Genomic DNA, 21,061 nt, shown 5'->3' on the forward strand with positions numbered 1-21,061 from the left:
GCATCAAATACCTTTCATGATTATACTTAGTCGCTGATTTTGAATTGAAAAATTTAACAGAATGCCCATTTTAGTAATATTCTTGAAAAATTTAACAGAATGCCGATTTTAGTAATATTCTTTACATTGATATCAGGAAATAACTAAGACCGTCACTTTTTAGTTCCCTGGGGAACTAATTTTTTTTTCCAAAAAATGCCTAAAATTGGATATGCTCTGCAATCAATCGTTGAAGAGATTCCGCTTGCAGGTGCTGTTAAATTCCGAATGAACTCTAATCAATCTCCTGTGTTCGTAATTCCAAAAAGATACTCATTAGAGTTTTATGAAATTAAAAGCACAGGCATAAGTCCATTATACATCATTCCTTTTCACAAAACGATTTATTCACTCAAAGTAATGCCTGCTAACTACTGGGGAAAGCCATCTACCATTGATGTTTTAATTTTATTTTTCAATGATTCATCATTTATTATCTTTAACGATCCAAACAAGCCTATTTTCAAATACAATCCCAAAGACATACAGAACAACTTTGATTATTGCATTGATATCCATCCAAGAAACGCTTTCATTGCTTTTTCACATAACACAGGCTTAATCAACTTTTGGGATGGTTCCCAACCGAACAGGCAGGAGAAAGTCTACAAACTACCAGTTAGTACAGATCCATTAATCGATATGAAATTTTTATATACAGATGAAGTCATGATTTCGACACTTCATGATATGCCAGATAATCACAAACGAGTTAATACCAAGATCCTCGATCTATCCTTACTCTTTCCTAACGAAAATCCAGATTTGACATTTGATATTGAAGATGACGATGCAAACCTCATTATTCCTCTCCAAAAGGTATCAGATGATAATCCCATATTCTTAGTTTGTGGAAAACTGATCACCGTTTGCTCAAATAACTCTACTTTCCAAGTAGAATGCCCTTTCAAAGGAAATCCTTCTTGTTTTGATTATATCTCTCAAAATTTGATCGTCATTTGCGATGAAAGTGGCCAGATCTTTCTCATCAATATAGATACTGATGTAAGTGTCACTTTTCTAGGTGAAGTGAAGACGATACCAACATCTATTGTTTACATTGACAACGGAATATTTTATATCGGAAGTCGTGTGGAAGATGCTTTGTTTGTCAAATATCATGACGATAAATTAACCGTTCTAACCGTTTCCTCTCAATTTAGACCATCCACTTTTTGTTCTGAATTTTCTGATTTATGCGGATCTTTCTTTATTTCTCACGGAACAAAGAATGGAGGGGGAGCGATAACAAGTGTCAAAACCGGTTTATTCTACAAAGAAATGTTTGATGCTAAGATGACAGATATTTCTACTATATCAAAAGTTGACAATAACAAATTCATGATGTCAACAAACAACAAAATATCTTTTGTTTTTGATACAGATAATCAAAAGATATTGCTTAAGAATAATGAGAAAACAATTGATTGTTTCCAGACAGAAAATGGTTTCATTCAAGTTTGTTCTGATAAAATTAATATAATTGATGGTTACAAAATTACAAAAACTGTCAATTTGTCAGAAATATTATCAATGGATTCAGAACAAATAAATGTCTCGAAACAAGCCAAAAAATCTTCATCAAAAAGTGACAAAAATAAATCAAAATCAAAAGAAAATTTAGAAAATGAATCAAAAAGTGACAACAAATTTTTAGAGATTGTTAATTATGAAGAGATTTCATCATGTGCATATGACAACAAGAACAAAATCATATTTATTGCTGTTGGTGATAAAATTAAGGTTATTGATTTATCGTTAAAAGTGACAAAATCTTTTGAATTTCCAGAACAGATCAAATCGATATCATACTACAAAAAATTACTTGCTGCAATTACATGGAGCGGTTTTGTAAGTACAATAGATGATTCTAATTTGTGTACTTTACAGAAACCACATGATTTTACACCAGACAAAATTTTTGTTTTAAGAAGTGAAGCAAACCATAGAATTATTATAGTTTACATGGACGGTTTTGCCATGATTACAAAGAAAGACCTAACAATAGTCAAGAAAACTGTTTTCGGACATATTTGCTGTGGCTCATTTATGAATGATGAGAAAAGCGTCATAATTTTGGGATCTTCTCCCTCTCTTTATTTCACTGATGGAAATTCAATGCCATTGATTCTGTCAAATGAAGATTATTTCTGTGGTTTAAGGTTAAGTAAAGAAATAATCATCATGGCAGATCAAGAGAAGTTTGTTGTTGGAAATCTGAATGAATCAGAACTTTGTCAGATAAATACAACAGAGTTCGATGTCGTTCCTTTCCTTTTGACAATGTTACAAAAACCACCGTCACTTTTTATTGGATATTTCCAAGAAGGCATTTTCGGATTGATGAGTTTGAATTTACCTTCTATGAAAGTCGAATACGACATTAAATTTGAAAATGACATGGAATTGTCATCATTAATTTCTCTGTCAAATGAAAGAATTTGTATTGGTTTGACTGGCAAAAATGAAGGAAAAATACAAATAATTGAAAATGTTTTTGATAACTATACAATTGTTGGAAATCATTCAATTGAAGGAGGAGTTTTTGCCTTGTCAAAATTCAATGAAAACCATTTAATTGTTTGTGGACGATGCCGATTATTTTTCATTGAAATTCAGACATCAACCGCTGGAGCTGTCACTTTTAATGTTTTACAAGCTATACAATGTCCAAGTATTTGCAGAAGTTGTTTCTCGATGAACGAGGACATTGTTATTTTATTTGATAGTTTTCGATCGATTATTTCCTTCAAATTGAATGGAAACTTTTTAGAGAGAGTTAATGAATTTCCTGTGAACAAAAATGTTGTTTGTGGATGCATTGGTGATGAGATAAAACCAGGAGTTTATGATCTTTATTCTGCAGATGATAATGGATACTTACATGTCTACAAAATGAATGTTGATGATTGTTCAATGAAAGAAATTTCGAATTGTAAATTGTCTGCCTCTGTTTCTTGTTTGTCTAAAGTCAGAGAGAACTTTGTGATTTGTACAACAAGAAATGGAGGTGTAATGATGCTGACGAAAGTGGATGAGAAACTCCAGAATTCTTTGGAAAAGGCAAGAGATGTAGTTTTCGATTTGTTTAGAAATGACAATGATAATGATAAATATCCAATTGTCGACGCAACTAATCTCCAGTGTTTGAACTGTGCACCATCGAAAGCAGTTTCTTCGGCTTTGGAAGCAAGAAATACAACAATTTCTGAAGTGAATTTTGCTGTTCAACAACTCAAATCTTATGTTGCAAAAATTTGTTCTACAAAATAAAAATTATTCTTTATTCTATTTAATTTTTAAAGATAAAAACTTACACCCATGTGATACCACTTTCAATTAGAGTATTTATAAATATAAGAATTTTGAATTGAAGTCAGAAAGACATAATTGCTCTCTTAATTTATCTGTTAAATAAACACCACTTTTTTTTATTTTATTTCTAAATTCAACAAATCAAAAATATTATAATTAGATCTCTCTCAAAAATCAGATGTTCATATCCCTTATTTCAATGGATCTGAGAAGATCTTCCGGTTGAAAAAAATAAGCATTTTTTTACACTTCCTTGAAACTATAGTTTAAAGTCAAGCCTGATAAACATATTCACAGTTGCAAAACAAAAATGAATTATTGTTGAGTTTCAGAATTTTGGATAAGTTAGCATTTATTTGTGATAGTTTATGGATTGATAGGTCATGATGGCTTTTCACGTGAAAATGGAACAAAATATGAGGAACAGATTATAAAGGAAAAACATTAAAGCTTCGGAATTAGTTACCTATGGTATTTTTGTATTTTTTCATGATTTATTGGATTAAAATCTCCAGAATTTAAATTCTTTGAATTGTTCAATTTTGAGGACTAAAATTTTTATGTCTATGTTACCTTGTTTGCAGATAAATTTTCGATTTTTGATTTAATAATTTTCTTATTTGATTATCATGAATTTAATATTTTGAAAATGTTTTCCATTATCCATTAGTTGGGACATATCAAATAGTGCATGATGGCCAATTGATGATTATAATAAATGAAATTTCCTACTGAAATTTATATTTTCCTTGTCAGAAACGACATTTCTTGTTCGGATTTTAGATTTGTATGATCAATTAGAACATTACAATACTTTCCACAATTATGCTGCAATGAACACGATAAATTTATGAAAATTATGAAATTTAAAGTATTTCTTTAATTGATGAAAACAAATAGTATCTTTCTTCAAAAATATATCTTTCGATAGCAAGTTCACAATCAGAGACATTGTGACTCAAATTTAATTTCTGATTGCCTTTTCCGATATCTATAATTGAATGAGTTCAGAAATATTGAAATATTAACGATATCTTAACCAGAAAATTCAATGCTAAAACTCAAATTTTGTAAATTCGGGTGCAAAATGATTTGTATCTCTAAATCTGAATTTTCGTTTTCAAACAATTATTCATAAAATTTAACGATATCATATATTGAATAGATTTAGAATAATTGAAAGGGTGACCATGTCAAAATCAGAAATCAAAGATGTCGGACCAGCAATTTGCAAAGATGGAAGACTTAAATCCAAAAGAACCAGGTTCTAATTTAAAGACCGATGATAGCAGAGAGCGAACAATTAACATCGTTGTTGGAATTTTCAGTTTTATTGTCCCATTCTTAGGTTTTATTTTAACCTGCGTTTATTGGTCAACAAACAGATTTAGAAGTTGGCTTTGCTTTGGATTGGATTCCAACAATCACTCTTATTGTTTTCGTGATTATTTACGCTTACGTTATTTACAGCGTAACACATGATCATGATGATTAAAATAAAGTATATTAGTTTATAATCAATTAGTAGTAATCAATGTTATAAACAATTTTTTAATTATGGTTAATTTCAAAATATAATTAATATTTGAAGAAATAGTATATATTGTTATAGTATATAATTCATTGTTTTGCAAAATAAATCAATAATAAACGGATATGGACAATATTTGGAAATCAATATTTTCTGATTATTTCAAAAAGGAACTTTTATAATCCAAATCATAGAAACGAAAATAGAAATGTTGGGAATGGGAAGAACTTTGTATATATATATTGTTAAAAGTTGACAAATTGATATTTGATTTTAGCATGAACATATTCTAATATATTTCATTGAGTAAAATGAGTATGCATCTTTTTAATAAAGCAAATATGCTCGAATAGAGGAAGAATTCCATGAAGTTTTAATCATAATGAAAAATCTGATTTGTAACACTGCATAATTAAACTTTGAATAATAATTATATATTAGTATACAAAAGTTTAGTATGAATTAACAAAATAACAAAAAAAAAGAAAAAGAATATTTCAATGGAAAGCATGATAAATGATTTTTTCCGTAGTATGGTCATCATTAATGCGATTAATGAATTGAATGTCATTAAATTCATCCGTATGAATTGGAAGTTGCCCAAGAGAGATCTTTCTTAAGACATCTTCTCTATTTATTGATGAATTATTGTAGAACTGATCATTGAATGTGAATCCATCCTTCCACAAAACAAAATAGCAATGCTTACCGATTTGTTTTCTTGGTTTGAATGATTGTTCCTCTTTTTCGACAATATCTTGCGTAACTTCTATGTTTTTGGCTACTTTGTCAAGTACATATGATAATTGTGATCCACTCTCAATATTTGTGTTATCAATTTGTATTGGAGTAATTTGATCCTCATTTTCTTCAACAACCCCTTGTTGTAATATAAATTTTGGTTCCTGTGGTTCAATCGGTGGTTCTTCGAATATTTTTGTGAGTGAATCATCACTTTTTCCATCATCTGAAATTCCATCGCTTGTAGGATTGAGAAAAGTATCGTCTGTATCTGATGATCCACTCCCATCTTCATCAGGATCAAAAGATTCAGGAATTGAAGATTCTCCTCGATCAAAATAATTTGAAACTGCATCATTAAGGTCGCTATTATGTGTTATAAACCAAATAGCAGCTCTTCTTGAAGAAGCTGTTACTTGCTGGAATTCAGCTATTCCTTCTTCAGTACAATGCGACATGATTTTAAAATTTTGAGGGGTATGAACAATTATCGGTGTGAATTCCCCCTAAATATTATATGTAAAGGTACAAAGTATTCTCTTCTGGCAAATATTTTAAATTGATATTTTATACTTTGAGTATATACATATAGCATAACTCATATGCATGATATAATGAAAATCGGAAAAGAATAATAAAAATTATATTTTTCGTTTAAATTAACAAATTCTTTTTACATATACAATCTACATGTCTTGTTGTTCTTGCTGTTTTCTAAGACGCTCCTCGATAATTTGAACAAGGAAAGGTGTACGGTCGTAAGATGGAAATCCAAGTGCTGCACCAAGATCATCACGATCAATTGGGAATTCTGGGCACTGGCTTTCGTATTTGAGAACATTAGAAGTAAAGTTAAAACCAGCAGATTGTAAAAATTCTTGAATAAGCATGTATCTAACATCTTCTTCTGTTGTTGTGTTCAAATCGAGTGGAATACGTGGAAAATCTTTAAGTGGTGGCTGGTTTGGATCGAGAATATGTCTGGCAGCAATTCTTGCCATTTCAGCTGCGTCTGCTTGAATTTCATCCTCAATTCCTTGATTAGCTATCCAACGCTTAACTTCTTCTGTGACCTCTTTTGTTGTGCCACGGGCAAGGTCGTCTATAACGGAATGATTACTCATTTTTAATTTTAAACTTCCGACGTTTTGTCACTTTTTAATGATTTAAAATACCTATCACATTTTTCTCCGCATATACATGTGGAATACTGTGTCAGTATTTGTCGTTATTCGCTATTTTCATGAAAAAGAGCTAGTATCACAAGATCCTCAAAATTGTGTTACAAGTTGGAGAAGTTGCTCTTGAACAGAGTATACATCGTACCAAAATTGGTCACATTTATATTATCATTGTTTAAAATTATTTCTTTTAGATATTTTCAAAAAAAAATGACGATAACTAATTAAATAATATAGGTTGTGCAAGTATGCATTAGTAATAAATACATTTTATATTGTTATTGATGGAAATAGAGAGAAATTTAAAGAAGATATTTTCATACCCTTATTTTTATCTACTTTGATAGCTTGTAATATTACTTTAGCTTAATTATGTGAAAAAGAGAGGAGAAATATTGGGTTTCGGTTGGTAATCAAATAAAATTTCATATTTTTCTCCTGAGACTGGTTTATGATAGAACAATATTTTCAAAATGATTGTTCTATAAGGTTTTGTAGTTTAGTTCGAGAAAATCAATTGCTCTTGGTCCAAGAATATTTAGAGACATATCTTTGTTCAAGATTTTATAAGGAACTTCTTTATCATTCGTTTTAACAATAAATTGTAAGTTACGATCCGTTGTTCGATCTTTTAATAACGAAACTATTTCGCCATCTCCACAAGGAAGGTGATCTTTTGACTTAATTATTTCCATATTATTCCAGTAGTTGTATATGAATTGGCTGTTTATATTAGCCTCTTTATAAAATTTCACTTCCCCGGAAACTGAAATTCCGTAAAAGACTTGACCGTCTCTAAAAATATGGCATGTTATAGGCGTTGATGCAAATTCTATAGGATCATAATGTTTTTCTTCGCTGTCGTCGCTTGATTCTGAATTTGATTCCATAAATTTCAAAATGAGGGGATTGAAAAATATTTTAGGGAGAAATGCATCAGAAGTATTCATTGCCAAAATATATTGAGAAAATTATTGTAAATCGATTTCTAAACAAAATTTATAAATGTTAAAGAAAATCAAAGTTATTCTTTCCCTATTCTAATACCTTTAACATGGAAATAGTAAGCTCTCAGAATTGATCTATTGGACATAGAATATATACATTACCAGAACATGGATTTGTCACAATACTCTTTGAAACAAAACAATGAAAGTTAGTCGATTCTAGATTGAAGGAGCATATTGATTCGCTGTTGATTTCAAAGTCAACCAAGAGCTTGTTTAGCTGTTTGATGATGCAATGAAAGATGTGAAAATGTAATTTGTGGAATTTCATAAAATTTATAAGGTATTTTAGCTTTCATATGCATTGTGAATACTATTTTATAATATTTGTTATATGCAGTAAAAAAATTTTTTAGGTAATTATTGGCGACCGTTAACAATCGCTCTCCATTCATGGGAACTCCAATCGAACGTGCGATTTCCAATACGAGTGCGAGAGGTTTAACGCCCTTGTTAGCAGTTAATGTTGAAGACTCAGGATCAAAAGTTTTCAAACGGCAAAGAATTGTAGTTTTAGCAGATTTCTTCTTTGAACTTTATGATAAAAAAGGAGAAACCCTCAAGCGTAGTTTTTCTTGGTTGAAGTTAACTGGCTTTAAAATCATCGAAAAGACAGAAGTTTACGTAGAATTTGGCCATAAAAAATTCCAATTTACATCACCACAATTTAAATCATTAGTTAGCGGCATTGTAGATTCAACACAAAGATTCCTTACAAAGAATGAACTTTCTGAAATGGGTTTCCAAACTGCAGAATTATTCAAATCCAAACCAACACCAATTTCCATAATTCATCGTCTAGAAGCTAAAATGAAAGAATTAAAGATAGATCTCCAGCCAGAAATCGTCCAATACATTAAAGATTTAATAATAACGGAGAGAAAAATTATAAATTTCGCAGAAATTCCAGAAGCTGATACAGCTGCACCACTATTTTTCGACATCCTGCAGCTGATGAGCTTTGTTTCAAGCGTTACTTTGCCTCCTATGATTGGTGACGTTGATGCGTTTGAATATATATCAGAATTTATCGGATTGCCATCATACTTACGTCATTTAACAATAGATTGCAAAATCAGTCAGTCATTTTCTCAATTTATACAGAAATTAAAAGAAAATGACCGTTCTCGTATCACAGGACTTACATTTGTCAATTCAGAATTCACAATTGATCAACTTAGCTTACTTACAGAAGCATTAGTAGCTCGCAGCATCACTTCTCTTGGTTTTCACAACGCAATCTCACATCCAGCAAGAATTTACTTCTATTCAACATTCTTCCAAGGTGAATTCCTCAATAATCTCAAATATCTCGACATTACAAATACTCCAAACCTCGATTTACGAATTTTATTACCAAAAATCCGTCAGATTTGCGTTCTCAATCTCGAATCATGTGGTATCGAAATCTCAGAAATTATCTCAGCTATTTCCTCCATCTCTCTTCCTTCTCTTCGCGAAATTAATGTTTCAAATAATCCATTTACCATTCCTTTGAGCTCTCCGACAGCTCTTCCGAAGTCATTGACCACTTTCATAGCCAATAAGATCACTTTCCCTGACAACAGCCTCGTTACTCTCATTTCATATTTATTTGCCAAGATTCAGAAGCCTCTCAACCTTTCCATTGCCGACGCCCTTGATTCCACCGATGAATGGTTCAGAGTTTTCAACTTCCTCGAGAAATGTCCCTTCGAAACCCTCCAATCTCTCACTTGGGACAATAATCCAACGTATCCGTCACTTTTTGAGTTTCTTGGTCGGAACAAAATGTTGGAATATCTATCATTATCAGGCTGTTTCTATGAAGCGAACCACGGACCAATTGTTTGCCTTGCAGATTACTTGGAAACAGCTTCATCTCTTCGAACATTAATTTTGAGAGGTTTCAATGCATCAATTCTCGGAAAATACACCGTTGCAGCATTGTCAGCCATGAGAAACATGAACTCCCTTGAGCACCTCGATGTTTCATTCAACTATGGCGGAGATGATGAATTATTGACTCTCAAATTATTAGTAAACGAATTGCCACAAATTCGAACAATTTACTTTGACGGATGCAAGTCAACGAATGTCCAAATTATCAATGACTTGTTCAAGACATGCAGATGCGTAACAGAAGACAACAAAGTCTCCATTATTTTCCCAACAGAAGACATGACAAATCTCAAGAAGAAACTGTTAATTACTGAAGACCAATACGAAACATTTTATCAGATTTGTCTTCAAAAACCGGAAATTTGTTTCGCACAAAAGAAGTCTTGCGAATACCAAAGACCTGAGAAATCTCCTTTGGACGAGAACTGCGTGTTACCAACTGATGATTACACACTCCAATTCCCTCTTTTCCTCACGAGAGATGAAGTTTTGTTGTTGGGAGGAGATGAAAATGATGATGAAACTGTTGCCCCTGAAACAGTTGCAATTGATTACGCTGTAAACGATTTCGAAGATAACCAGGCTGCTTCAATAGCTTCTCTCAACTTTAACCAGTCGAAATCACAAATACAAGGAAATTCAACAGCGAATTCATCAGTCATCATTTCGACACCAACAGCAACAAGTGTAAGATCAATACCAAGATTTGATAACGACAATGAAAGTGTCGCTTCAAAGAAGAGAGCTGTTGCAAGTTCAATAAGAAGAGCAATGTCAGAAAAGGCTGAATCTGTTGTTGGAAATGATACTCCTGACACTCCAAGATCGAGATCTTCTACTAAACAAAACTCGCCAAAGACAAGAGGTTTGAATACAGGAAGATCAAAAACAATTATCTCTCCTTTCCATCATGATTTGACCGCTGAAAACGTTGATAGACATTCTTGGGAATTCCCGGCAAATTATGATATCGAGTTCGACCAAAACGTTTGGAAAGATGCAGCTTCAGAATTTTCAATTCAAAGTTTGTTTGATGAGATTAGATACGAGAAAAGCGCAATTGTCCATAGACAAGGTGACGCACAGAGCGTGATGTCGAAGAGGTCTAAGAGATCTAAGATGGATGTTTGATAATTTTTTTATATTATTATTATTTTTGTAAGATTTCTCTCAAAAAATTTTATTTCGAATAAAAAAGAACTTTATTTTATTTTTCTGTTAAAATCACTAAAGTTTTTATAGTTTTAAACCTTATAAATGCTGAAAATTAACAAGATATCTAGCTAGGTACGTTTATAATCACTTGATTCTATTTTGTCTGTCAAGACAATTCTAATCTGATGAATATGATGCAGAGATAAATGAACAAATGACATTTTTCGCATCTCAAAAAAACTCGTCATCATATTTTGAGATTTTGCATGCTCTGGACATCAAAAATATTCGATCTGTAATTGCCACCGAAGTTACTCTCTTATATAATATATTAATCTTTAGAAACTAAATTTTGAATATAAAATTGTCAGAAAAATTCTGACAATTTCGATCAAATTTTTTGGAGAAAACAAAAATTGAATGATAAGGTAGTCACAAAATCTAAGTAGTGAGGCTCTCAAAAATTGAACCGTACTCCATACAAAATTTGTGTACCCTCACTACTTAGATTTTGTGGCCTTCAATTGAGAGGTTAGTTTTGATAGAGCACGTTATAAAATTAAAAGGGAAAAATAAATAAAATTTAAACATTTAATTATATATAATGTAAGGAGTGTAATTCCAAATTTTCTAAAAACTATTCAAATTTGAGCATTTTTTTGGAAATAGTAAATCTAATATGTACATCTAATAACAACATGATTCATTAAGGAAGTCAATTTGGAAAATTGTTTTCACTTTAGGAGAATATAATTTTCCATTTGGAAAATTTAAAAAGTGAGACGCGCAGGATTCGAACTTTTTAAAAAAGTTGATTTAAATGAATTTTAGTGTGGAATATAAGGATAATATCATATTTAAAATAAGAATATACTAGTTTAGGTGGTATTAATTTTTTCGATAAATTTGAGAGTATGTACGTTTAGGGCATGAAAAGTGTCAATTCGCTCAGCGAAAGCTGAGCTAGCTTCGTTCTCGAAAGAATAAGGAAGGAGTGAAGGAGAATGATACAGAAGTTGACACATTCATATCATTTCAACAAATTTTGATCAAATTGAAATTCAATAAAATTCAATTCAATTCATATCCTTCAGTCAGTACATTGATATCCTTCTGCATCACAATGATAACTCGGGCATCAATAGTTCTACAACTAACTCAGAAAAAACAAGATTATTACTTCCTGCTTACATCTTTTAAAAAGTTTCGATGATAAAAATCACTCTACTCTCGTTTATCGACATATGGTGATAGTAGGTAAACATATTCTTATCGATATTAATAAAAATATTTGTACGAAAATCTTATCCAATTAGAGAGTTATTCATAAAATATGATATTATAATTTACTTTATCTTTGTTTTATCTTTGAATAAACAATTTAATTTAAATTGCATAAATTTTTTTGGTTGAAAGACAGGAAACTTAGTTGAGTTTGTATTATTTTTATCGTTTAATTCATCGTATCAGTGAGTGATCCAGATATTTAAGATATTTAGAAAAAAAATTATTAATTTGATTAACAAATTTTAATCAAAATAGCAAAAATCTATTTGATAGCTGTAAACAAACAATAATTTTTATTTCAAGCAAAATCACTTATTTTCATCTAAACGTATAAAATTGTCAATTTTATGAAAATAAATTGAAAATCTCATGAAATGTAAAGGAGAGTAATATTTTTCAATTTTCTTTTTTTCTTTGTCTCAAATATTTTCTGTTGGGAATTTTCATGTTATCAAAAAATAATTTTAATATTTGTTTATTTCATTACATACAATAAAATTTTAAAAACTCTATTTCTTCTCAAGAAAATTTTTTCCTTCATATGAAGAAACATTTTGTTCTCCATTTGATACTGAGTCTAAATCTCGATTTTGAATTTTCTTCTTTCCAAATTTCTTTTTTCCAAATTAGAAGTTTAATTCAAATTTTCAATAGTTTATATATTTTCTCAAACCGTCTCAGATTTTCTCACTTTTTAGGGATTTTCTCTCAAAATATACAAAAATAGTAATATCAATACATGTGTCTAATATACTTTAAAACCATCGTGACAAAATTCAAAAACGAAGAGTTCTTCTCTCCAAATTTTTTTCAAAATCAAAAAAATGAGATAAAAAAGTACGTTTGGAAAATTCATTTTTAGCATTTTAGGAATTTTCTCACTTTTCTTCCAAATTGACATCCTTAGATTCATCACCTTTTCAAGCTCTGCAGTCAATTTTTTGAAATTTGATTGAAATAAATGTAGCAAAAATTACATTTCATTAGGGAATATATGAGTTTCTCTGGAAACAGGCTGATAAATTTTAAATTTTGTCCAATCAACATGAATGCATTGAGAAATTTGGATTGATTTTCTGGTAGAATCTGGAACAATTCAACCATGTATAAATGGATCATGTAATCATCATGAAATATTAGTGTTAGAGTTCAAAAGAAGCAGAATGAGTGGAAATCAAACACAATCTGAATAATTTTAAACGTATACAATCTTTAAGTTTGTATTTTGAATTCTACATATATGATTGTGTAATTCGTTCTTTCAAATTTTCGGATTCAGGCATGTTTTGATAAAATTCATTCCCAAAAACGTCAATTAACAATTAAATTTAGTGTATTTTAAATATATATACGTATTATATTTTATAAATTATATTAAATTCGCAAAATTTTAAGTTTTAAACAAAAATAAAAAATGTTCAAAATATGAAATTATGCTTAGGATATTAAAATTTACATGTTAGCAATTTTTTTGAATTGCTTTCAATTTTCATATTGAAATTTTTAAGATTTTTTTCTGAAATAATAAGCAAGAATATCAACCTAAATAATATTAAATTCCATGCGTTAATTTCCCCTCAAAAGTCATTGACCGCCTCTCAATCTAGATTTTGTGAGTACTTTAGTTAATGTCATGATAAATCTTATTCACCCAATAGTTAGTAATTGATATGCATGTTCTATAAATCAAAAAATATCGAATAGTTAAGATCAACTATATCGAAAAAATTAAAAATAGGGACTCTTGGAATCGAACCAAGATTTCAGCAATATAAATCAACAGATTTGAGACATAATCTCATAATCAATAAATGATTTTATCTGCGCTCTCCCATTGAGCTAAGCCCCTTTTCATATATTTTACCAGCTCCGCGCCACTTAACTATTCAAATTGAAACAACTTCGGATGACTTTTTTTAAGCAAACATAATAGTATTGAAAGCCCAAAGTCTATCGCTATATAATATAATGTCTATAGTTAATAAATTTAATATATATATCAAGAATAGATTTCGCAAAAAAATGAAAACGCTATTTTCATGTTTATTACTCCCACTTTGACTCCAATATTAAACTACATCGAAATAATCATATTCTGATGCATTAATTATTGAAGAAAATCAATGGTTATCTTTCGCTTCGGATTTAACTAAGATAAATATATATCAATTATTGATGAATATTGAATTGAAAAACTTAAAATGTTATATGAAAAGCATTCTTGTTTATCAAATAATTTAACAAAGAAGGTGTAGAAATGTGATCCAAGCAAAATGTGCTTGAAAAGTAAATTGTAGAATCTCACTTTTTTTTTAATTTTATTTCTTCAATGATATCATAATCAAGTTAGCAGATGACATTCTGCGAATAGCGACATCAAATCTACAATTAAAAGATCTACATACGCAGTGTTGATTTATGATATTTATCAACGGAAAATTTGCAGCACAACTTCCAAATGAAAGATGATGTTTTTCATTTGAATCGGTTTCGGTAGGCTATTTATTATAAAATTTGAAGGATCCCCGTCATAATAAGAGTTATACAATGTAGCAGTATTTTGAAAGAACTCTTTGCCTTTAGTATTTCCAACGATATTACATTCATAAAATGTCATATCGTCATCTAAATAGAAAATAGATTCACTTAACTTGTTTTGTAAAAAAAAAATGCATTGATCAAAGGAAGAATAAGGAGAGCTTCTTATATAATGAAAGAAAATTTTTACATATGAAGTAAAGTAACTTTATAGAGTTGAACATTAAAAAGATTAGATTTAAAATAAATAAAAAAACTCTATAAAACTTTATTAATAAAAAAATATAGAAATTATTGCATAAAATCTGGATATTTCTCAGACATTAGACTAATAACATTTTCTGAACAGTTCTTTGCTGCTGTATTTCTGAATTCTGCAATAGAAAACTTATCAAATGGAGAATTAAAGTCAAATGATTCGTTTTCATCCATAAAATCATCACTTTCATCATCAAACTCTTCTTCTTCGTTCTCTTCTTCTTCATTTTCCTTCTTTTTGTGTTCATTTACTCCATCAAAACAATTTGCAGCAGAAACAAAGCAATCGTTGGCAAATTCTCCATGTACTGCTGCATACTTCAACAATGAAAGAATTGCAAGTTGTTTATCTGACCTCTTTCGTGCATTATTTGCAAAATCTATGATTAATTCAACAGAATTATCCAAATCTACGTCTCTAGCCAAGAATAATGACAGTATTACGTATTCTGCCATCTTCTTTTCGCTTTCATCTTCTAATTCCTCTGATGATAAAACAGTTTTGATTAATTCGTAAATTTGGGTGTAATCTACTGCATTATCTACCATAAACATCCAGCTGAGAAGCTCTCCGATACATTCGAAGTCAACAGCGTCGGAAATTACGGAATCTGAAATTTCCAAAATTTGTTGAGTTAATTGTGACTTCAAAAAGTCATCAGGATACTCTCCGATGAACAAAAGTAATGGACGGCAGAGGTAGGAAATGAATCCTTGTGCACTTTGGTTATTTAATAAGGATTCGCACAAAATTGTTAACAATTGGAGGGTGTAAACAGACTTTTGCTTGACAACATGGCAAAGTATACGTGATAAGTCTGGATAATACTCTCCGTCTTCTAATGAAAGAAATCTTTCAACGAAATGAATGAATTCTTCACCAATAACTTGATTTCCAGCACATAATACGATGGATTCAAGCATATTTAGGTTCTGTACGAAGCTATCTTCGTCTTCTTCGACATCTTTGAGTTGTTCCATCAAAATATTGATTATATCCTGGTAAATAACTGCTGCATTCTCACTAATAACGCTTGGACAGGCCTTAGCGATTGCTAAAAGGCACTTTTCTGCATGGGGAGTATTCAATTCTTTTGAAAGCTGCAGTAAAACCTGGAATACTTCCGGCGAAGGGATTATTCCCTTGGCTACGATTTTTTCAAGTAGCTGGCAGGCTCCAGAACTCACAACTAACCTTGATGGATCTAAATTACTCAAAGAAATGTCCAAAAACAACTTCCTCGCATCGTCATCAACATAATTAACAGTCTGTGATAGCAAAAACAAGGTCGAAGCGATCGAAAGATCGTCATCTTCAATGGATGATGCTGCATTCGAAACCCAGACGATCAAATCCTCAAGAAAACCGTGTTTGACGATAGAGGGAGCACAAATTGATATGACTCTGGCCGATGTTTCATTGATGGGAAGGGTTAATAAGGCGGATGCGATGTTAGAAGACTTTTTAGTGATGTACTGGATGATGGATATGGCCAGAATCATTGGTACATTGCTTTCGTTCGATTGCAATGTGAATGCTCGGTCAATAAATACTGATGGATTAATTAAAACGTCATTTTTGTCGGATTCGGACGGTTCTGCAGCAGATAAAAATAGCTCGAACTGATTTGTGTCCTCAGAAAGGTACTGCTTCAAGCTTGCGATTGAAATTAAAATTTTTGTTAACAAATAATCGGCTTCTCTATAGTTTTTAAGGGTAACTTCAAGAGCATTGATCGAGTATTCGAAAAATTGTTGTCTAAGTTCTTCTTCCTCTGAAAAAGAAGGTAATTGTAGAGCATTATTGAAAAATTTGAAGCAATAACCGATAAATTTTGGTGTAGCATTGATATTTTCGTTGTTGTAGTTCTGAATTATCTCAGTTACGAGTAAAATTGCGTTTGACATCAATTCAGGAATTGGTTTTCTGTGATGTAGACATAATAATGACTTTAAAGCAAGAATAATGATGTTTTCACCTACTTGTGTTCCTAAGTAGTCTAATGATGTGAAGAAATTTCCAAGTTGTGTTGAAAATTTTGTTTCCAAAAAAATAAATTCCAAAGCTTCGTATTCCATCTCAACTTTGTACTTGGAAACTATTGTATACACAATTCTGAAGTAAGGGAGAATGACATTGTTTGTTAATGTCGATGCTTTTTCGAGAATATTTAAAACATTGTAAACATTTTCTTCGTAAATGTTGCGAAATTCACCTTCTTTGGAAGCAATAAGGCAGAATATATCTGCATAGTGCTCTAAAAATAGAAAATCTGGTTGAAAAATCAATGGTTGGAAATGATCGAGGAAATTTTGTTTAGTAGCGAAGTCTAATCCAGACCATTTGAGGCAAATCCACTGTTTGAGAAGACCTAGTAATGGTATAACGACTCTTTGCTGAGAATGAAACTCATTAAAATTTTTATTTGTTAAAAATTCAATAATATGTGGTCCTGTTTCATCATTCTGGGTCATTTCAATAGCAAGTTCATTAGGTACTTCAGTATCTTGTATAAGATGATTGATTAGTGTTTCCATTTTGTCTCCTTAAATTTTTGTCATGTAAATAAAATTGTAAAATGATTATTTGTCAAAAATACCAAATCAACTAAACTCTGAATAATAACATATATTGAATATTATTTGACTATGTGGATTTAAATTGTCATATAATATTTAAGAATTTCTTTAGATTTTCTGATTTATTTAACATTCTTAATTTTGATACTCAAAAAGGATTAAAAATGAATGGTACGATTTTAATAATTCATTGTTTATTATTATGATTAGTTTGAATCTAACTTTAGTTATTTAAAGATAACTAAATGTATTTACTTTGTGAACTTTAGTTCTGTCTTTGTGATAAGGTAGTCACCTGATGTTGGAGACTTAAGAGAGTCAGCTTCTGCTTGAGCACACATGACAATCATATCTGTATTGCCTGTGTTCTTCAAGTTCCTGGAAACACCTGGAGCAACTCTGATGGATGTTCCTTCCTTCATCGGGATGATTGTTTCATCAAGTTGCATCTCACCAGATCCTGTGATGACAATGTAAACTTCTTCGTGCTTCTTATGATCATGGAAGAATGGAATGGCCTCTCCTGGTTTGTACTTGGTGAATGAAATTTCCATTGATGTGAGCTTAAGTGCATCTTGCAAGAAAGCCTTGCTGTGCTCGTACTTCTCGAGACCACTGAAGTTGCCAATCTCAACAGCTGAGTACTTCTCTGTGCTGACGATCTTTTCCGTCTTTGCTTTGTTTAAAAATGAAGTCAACTAAAGTCTTTCCATCAACTATCTTCAGTTCATCTCACTTTTAAATATGAATTTCGAAAATTATGCTTAGTAGCATATATTAAGCATAGTTTAGAACATTTATTATTTCTTCTGAAATTTTGATAGTGTCAAATTAGCCAACCCCATTCAATTTTTGTTTCATCGTATTTTTTTTGAAAATGTCATTCAACAATTTTATGAATTTTATAAAAAACGAATGTATGTAATGCATACATTAATATTTTCCAACAAGTCAATTCCCTCTCAATAATTGAGAGTGTCAAATTAGCCAACCCCTATTTAATTTATAATTATCTTTATATATCTGATGATTCAAAAAGATACATTCTAGGTAATATTATGTAATAAAGAGTTGTTATTGTTACTAATTATGTTAGATCGTCACTAAAAAGTTTTCCCATTTTGCTTCAAAAAGTCGTCTTTTGAATTCAATCTATTTCAATTTTTGTGATTTCTTATTTATCAAACCAGACACTTTGAATCAAAAGAATGAATATATTTAATATAAAAACAATAAAATTATGTTAGAGATTACCAGATATGTATTAATACTCGAATTTCATTACACATACGAATTAAATACCCTACGTTCCCAACTTCTGGAAAACGGTTTTTCACCCTTATGATTAGTTTCAGACACTTTGGGAATCTCCCAAACTTTGATATTTTGCATTATGATAGAGAAACGTGTCTAGTTTAACGCACAGTTGTTTTAAAGGCAAATGATGATATCACATGAAATTATCAAATTATCAAATTTTGAAGTACCAGTCCAAAGGGTTAATTAGATCCTACACAGATGTGCGATAGTGAAACATATGTGTTCTTGATTTGAGAAGTCCTACTGATAGAGGTATGAATCTCACAGCTTTGTGTGAGTGTGTCTGACACTTGTATAGAGTGGAATATGCGCCGACATATATTATATAATAACATGTAGTTGATAATTATGAAAAAATAGAATTTGATGCGAATGATATTGAAAGTTGTTTTGTAATTTGATATTTTTCTTATATGTGTTAATTAGTAAATGGCTTGTTTGTTGTGATCGTACTGTGAAAAATGAAAGGTATTTTAAATTAAAAAAATGAGATTTTGAGATATCTCTAGAATTAAGAATTTATTATGTATTTGACTTTTATATAACTATGTGTAAAGGATCTCGATGTCTATATGCTTTAAATAAAATTAAATAAAATGAGATAAAAAATTAAAATGGACAAGAAGATATATGGAAATGTAATTTGTATTGTGTTGGTTGTTGGCAAAATGATTTTAATACAGATTTAAGGATTTGGAATGGATTTGAAATTAAATGATTTTTATTCAAGGAATAATAAGATTTTGAACTGGTTTTTATTTTGAGAATGTAAACTCCTTCCATAGGATATGTATTAGAAAGATCAATTTCAAACTTTTTGAAAGAATTGTTTTTTTGTTGAGTGATTTTCTCTCATTTGATAATATATTTTAAGTTGGCGTATCTTACGCCCTTCCAAAAATATGTATTAGAAAGATCAATGTCAAACTTTTTGAAAGAATTGTTTTTTTGTTGAGTGATTTTCTCTCATTTATAATATATTTAAGTTGGCGTATCTTACGCCCTTCCAAAAATATGTATTAGAAAGATCAATGTCAAACTTTTTGAAAGAATTGTTTTTTTGTTGAGTGATTTTCTCTCATTTGATAATATATTTAAGTTGGCGTATCTTACGCCCTTCCAAATATTTCTTAAAAATTTAAATTTGTCTCATCTCCTACTCTTAATTTAAAAAATTTCAAAATCCATAATAGTAAACATTTCTTATTTTTATTTAAATCTGAAAAAAAAAATTTAAACAATTTCTCTACACACGACGGTTTCGGCGGTTTTCAGAATGGTTGACAACTGAATTCATCAGGATAATGTCGGTTGGGGTGCCCTTCTTGGCCTCCTGAGTACTCACCAAGATACCCCCAGCTCCCGCAAAACACCTCCCATAGGTGAGCATTAACTGATGAAGTTATTGACAACTTTATCTGATTTTTTTCTTTGTTTTTTTGTTAAGATTTCTTAACCAAAGACTCGAAAACAAAACTTCGCTTCACGTTGCTGTCTTCCCAGTTACTCTGTCGCAATCTTTTGTCTGATTGCGTGCAAAGTTCTGCTCCTTTGAGACTTTGCCCGACAGATGCATCTGGGAGACAGCACCCAAGCAGCTTATCGCTTCAAGTTGCTGTCTTCCCAGTTACTCTGTCGCAATCTTTTGTCTGATTGCGTGCAAAGTTCTGCTCCATGAATTATCAAATATGTGCCATTTCAGGAGAGATAACAAGCTCATGCCTCCTGGAATGGCGGATTGTTCAACAATCTTCTTCTGATTGCAGAACTTTCAACCGACAAGAGTGCACAATACACTCTTGTCGGTCAAAGTTTCGCATTCAAGTTATGAATGGGGAACTTGATATCATTCTGGGAGACATGCAGTGACAATGTCTCCCGGAATGAGACACTGTGACCGACAAGAGTGCACAATACACTCTTGTCGGTCAAAGTTTTGCAATCACATTCTGATTGCAGAAGATTGTCTCATTCTGGGAGACATTCAGAGGCAATGTCTCCCGGAATGAGACACTGTAACCGACAAGAGTGCACAATACACTTAATGTTTTCAAATTTTCAGATTTAAATTTAATCTTTATTTTCATCATCATTTATAGTCTTGTTCCTTTATACAGTTATAATAAATTATCGTCAGATTCTAATATTTAAGATTCTTACTACTCAATTCAATATAATTATGTTAGTCACTCATATTCAGGAGAATAATTTAAAAATCTATAGCTCAT

The 21,061-nt window shown here is 30.8% G+C and overlaps 7 protein-coding genes and 1 non-coding gene across 8 annotated transcripts; 3 read left to right on the top strand and 5 right to left on the bottom strand.

The window, feature by feature from the left end:
- Positions 1-170: 170 nt before the first annotated feature.
- TVAGG3_0999190 (DNA repair/RNA processing CPSF family) lies at positions 171-3,333 on the top strand (the record flags this gene model as incomplete). The annotated part of the gene is made up of 1 exon (XM_001582373.1): positions 196-3,312. The coding sequence occupies one exon, from the start codon at positions 196-198 to the stop codon at positions 3,310-3,312; it is 3,117 nt and encodes a 1,038-aa protein (XP_001582423.1).
- Positions 3,334-4,566: 1,233 nt separating this feature from the next.
- TVAGG3_0999200 (uncharacterized protein) lies at positions 4,567-4,836 on the top strand (the record flags this gene model as incomplete). Its single annotated transcript, XM_001582374.1, has 1 exon — positions 4,567-4,836. The coding sequence occupies one exon, from the start codon at positions 4,567-4,569 to the stop codon at positions 4,834-4,836; it is 270 nt and encodes an 89-aa protein (XP_001582424.1).
- A 546-nt stretch (positions 4,837-5,382) lies between these two features.
- Positions 5,383-6,084, bottom strand: TVAGG3_0999210 (UBA-like domain family; the record flags this gene model as incomplete). The annotated part of the gene is made up of 1 exon (XM_001582375.1): positions 5,383-6,084. The coding sequence occupies one exon, from the start codon at positions 6,082-6,084 to the stop codon at positions 5,383-5,385; it is 702 nt and encodes a 233-aa protein (XP_001582425.1).
- Positions 6,085-6,312: 228 nt separating this feature from the next.
- On the bottom strand, positions 6,313-6,750 carry TVAGG3_0999220 (uncharacterized protein; the record flags this gene model as incomplete). The annotated part of the gene is made up of 1 exon (XM_001582376.1): positions 6,313-6,750. One exon carries the CDS (start codon positions 6,748-6,750, stop codon positions 6,313-6,315), a length of 438 nt encoding a protein of 145 aa, XP_001582426.1.
- A 1,424-nt stretch (positions 6,751-8,174) lies between these two features.
- On the top strand, positions 8,175-10,919 carry TVAGG3_0999230 (uncharacterized protein; the record flags this gene model as incomplete). The annotated part of the gene is made up of 1 exon (XM_001582377.1): positions 8,208-10,826. The coding sequence occupies one exon, from the start codon at positions 8,208-8,210 to the stop codon at positions 10,824-10,826; it is 2,619 nt and encodes an 872-aa protein (XP_001582427.1).
- A 2,953-nt stretch (positions 10,920-13,872) lies between these two features.
- Positions 13,873-13,986, bottom strand: TVAGG3_0999240. Its single transcript has one exon. It is a non-coding gene; the product is annotated as a tRNA-Leu (tRNA).
- Positions 13,987-14,966: 980 nt separating this feature from the next.
- On the bottom strand, positions 14,967-17,471 carry TVAGG3_0999250 (armadillo (ARM) repeat-containing protein family; the record flags this gene model as incomplete). Its single annotated transcript, XM_001582378.1, has 1 exon — positions 14,967-17,471. The coding sequence occupies one exon, from the start codon at positions 17,469-17,471 to the stop codon at positions 14,967-14,969; it is 2,505 nt and encodes an 834-aa protein (XP_001582428.1).
- Positions 17,472-17,705: 234 nt separating this feature from the next.
- Positions 17,706-18,217, bottom strand: TVAGG3_0999260 (oxalate-binding protein family; the record flags this gene model as incomplete). Its single annotated transcript, XM_001582379.1, has 1 exon — positions 17,765-18,067. One exon carries the CDS (start codon positions 18,065-18,067, stop codon positions 17,765-17,767), a length of 303 nt encoding a protein of 100 aa, XP_001582429.1.
- Between the last annotated feature and the right edge of the window lie 2,844 nt (positions 18,218-21,061).

The sequence above is a fragment of the Trichomonas vaginalis genome, chromosome I, assembly GCF_026262505.1.
Source record: "Trichomonas vaginalis G3 chromosome I, whole genome shotgun sequence".
Taxonomy (NCBI): Eukaryota; Parabasalia; order Trichomonadida; family Trichomonadidae; genus Trichomonas; species Trichomonas vaginalis.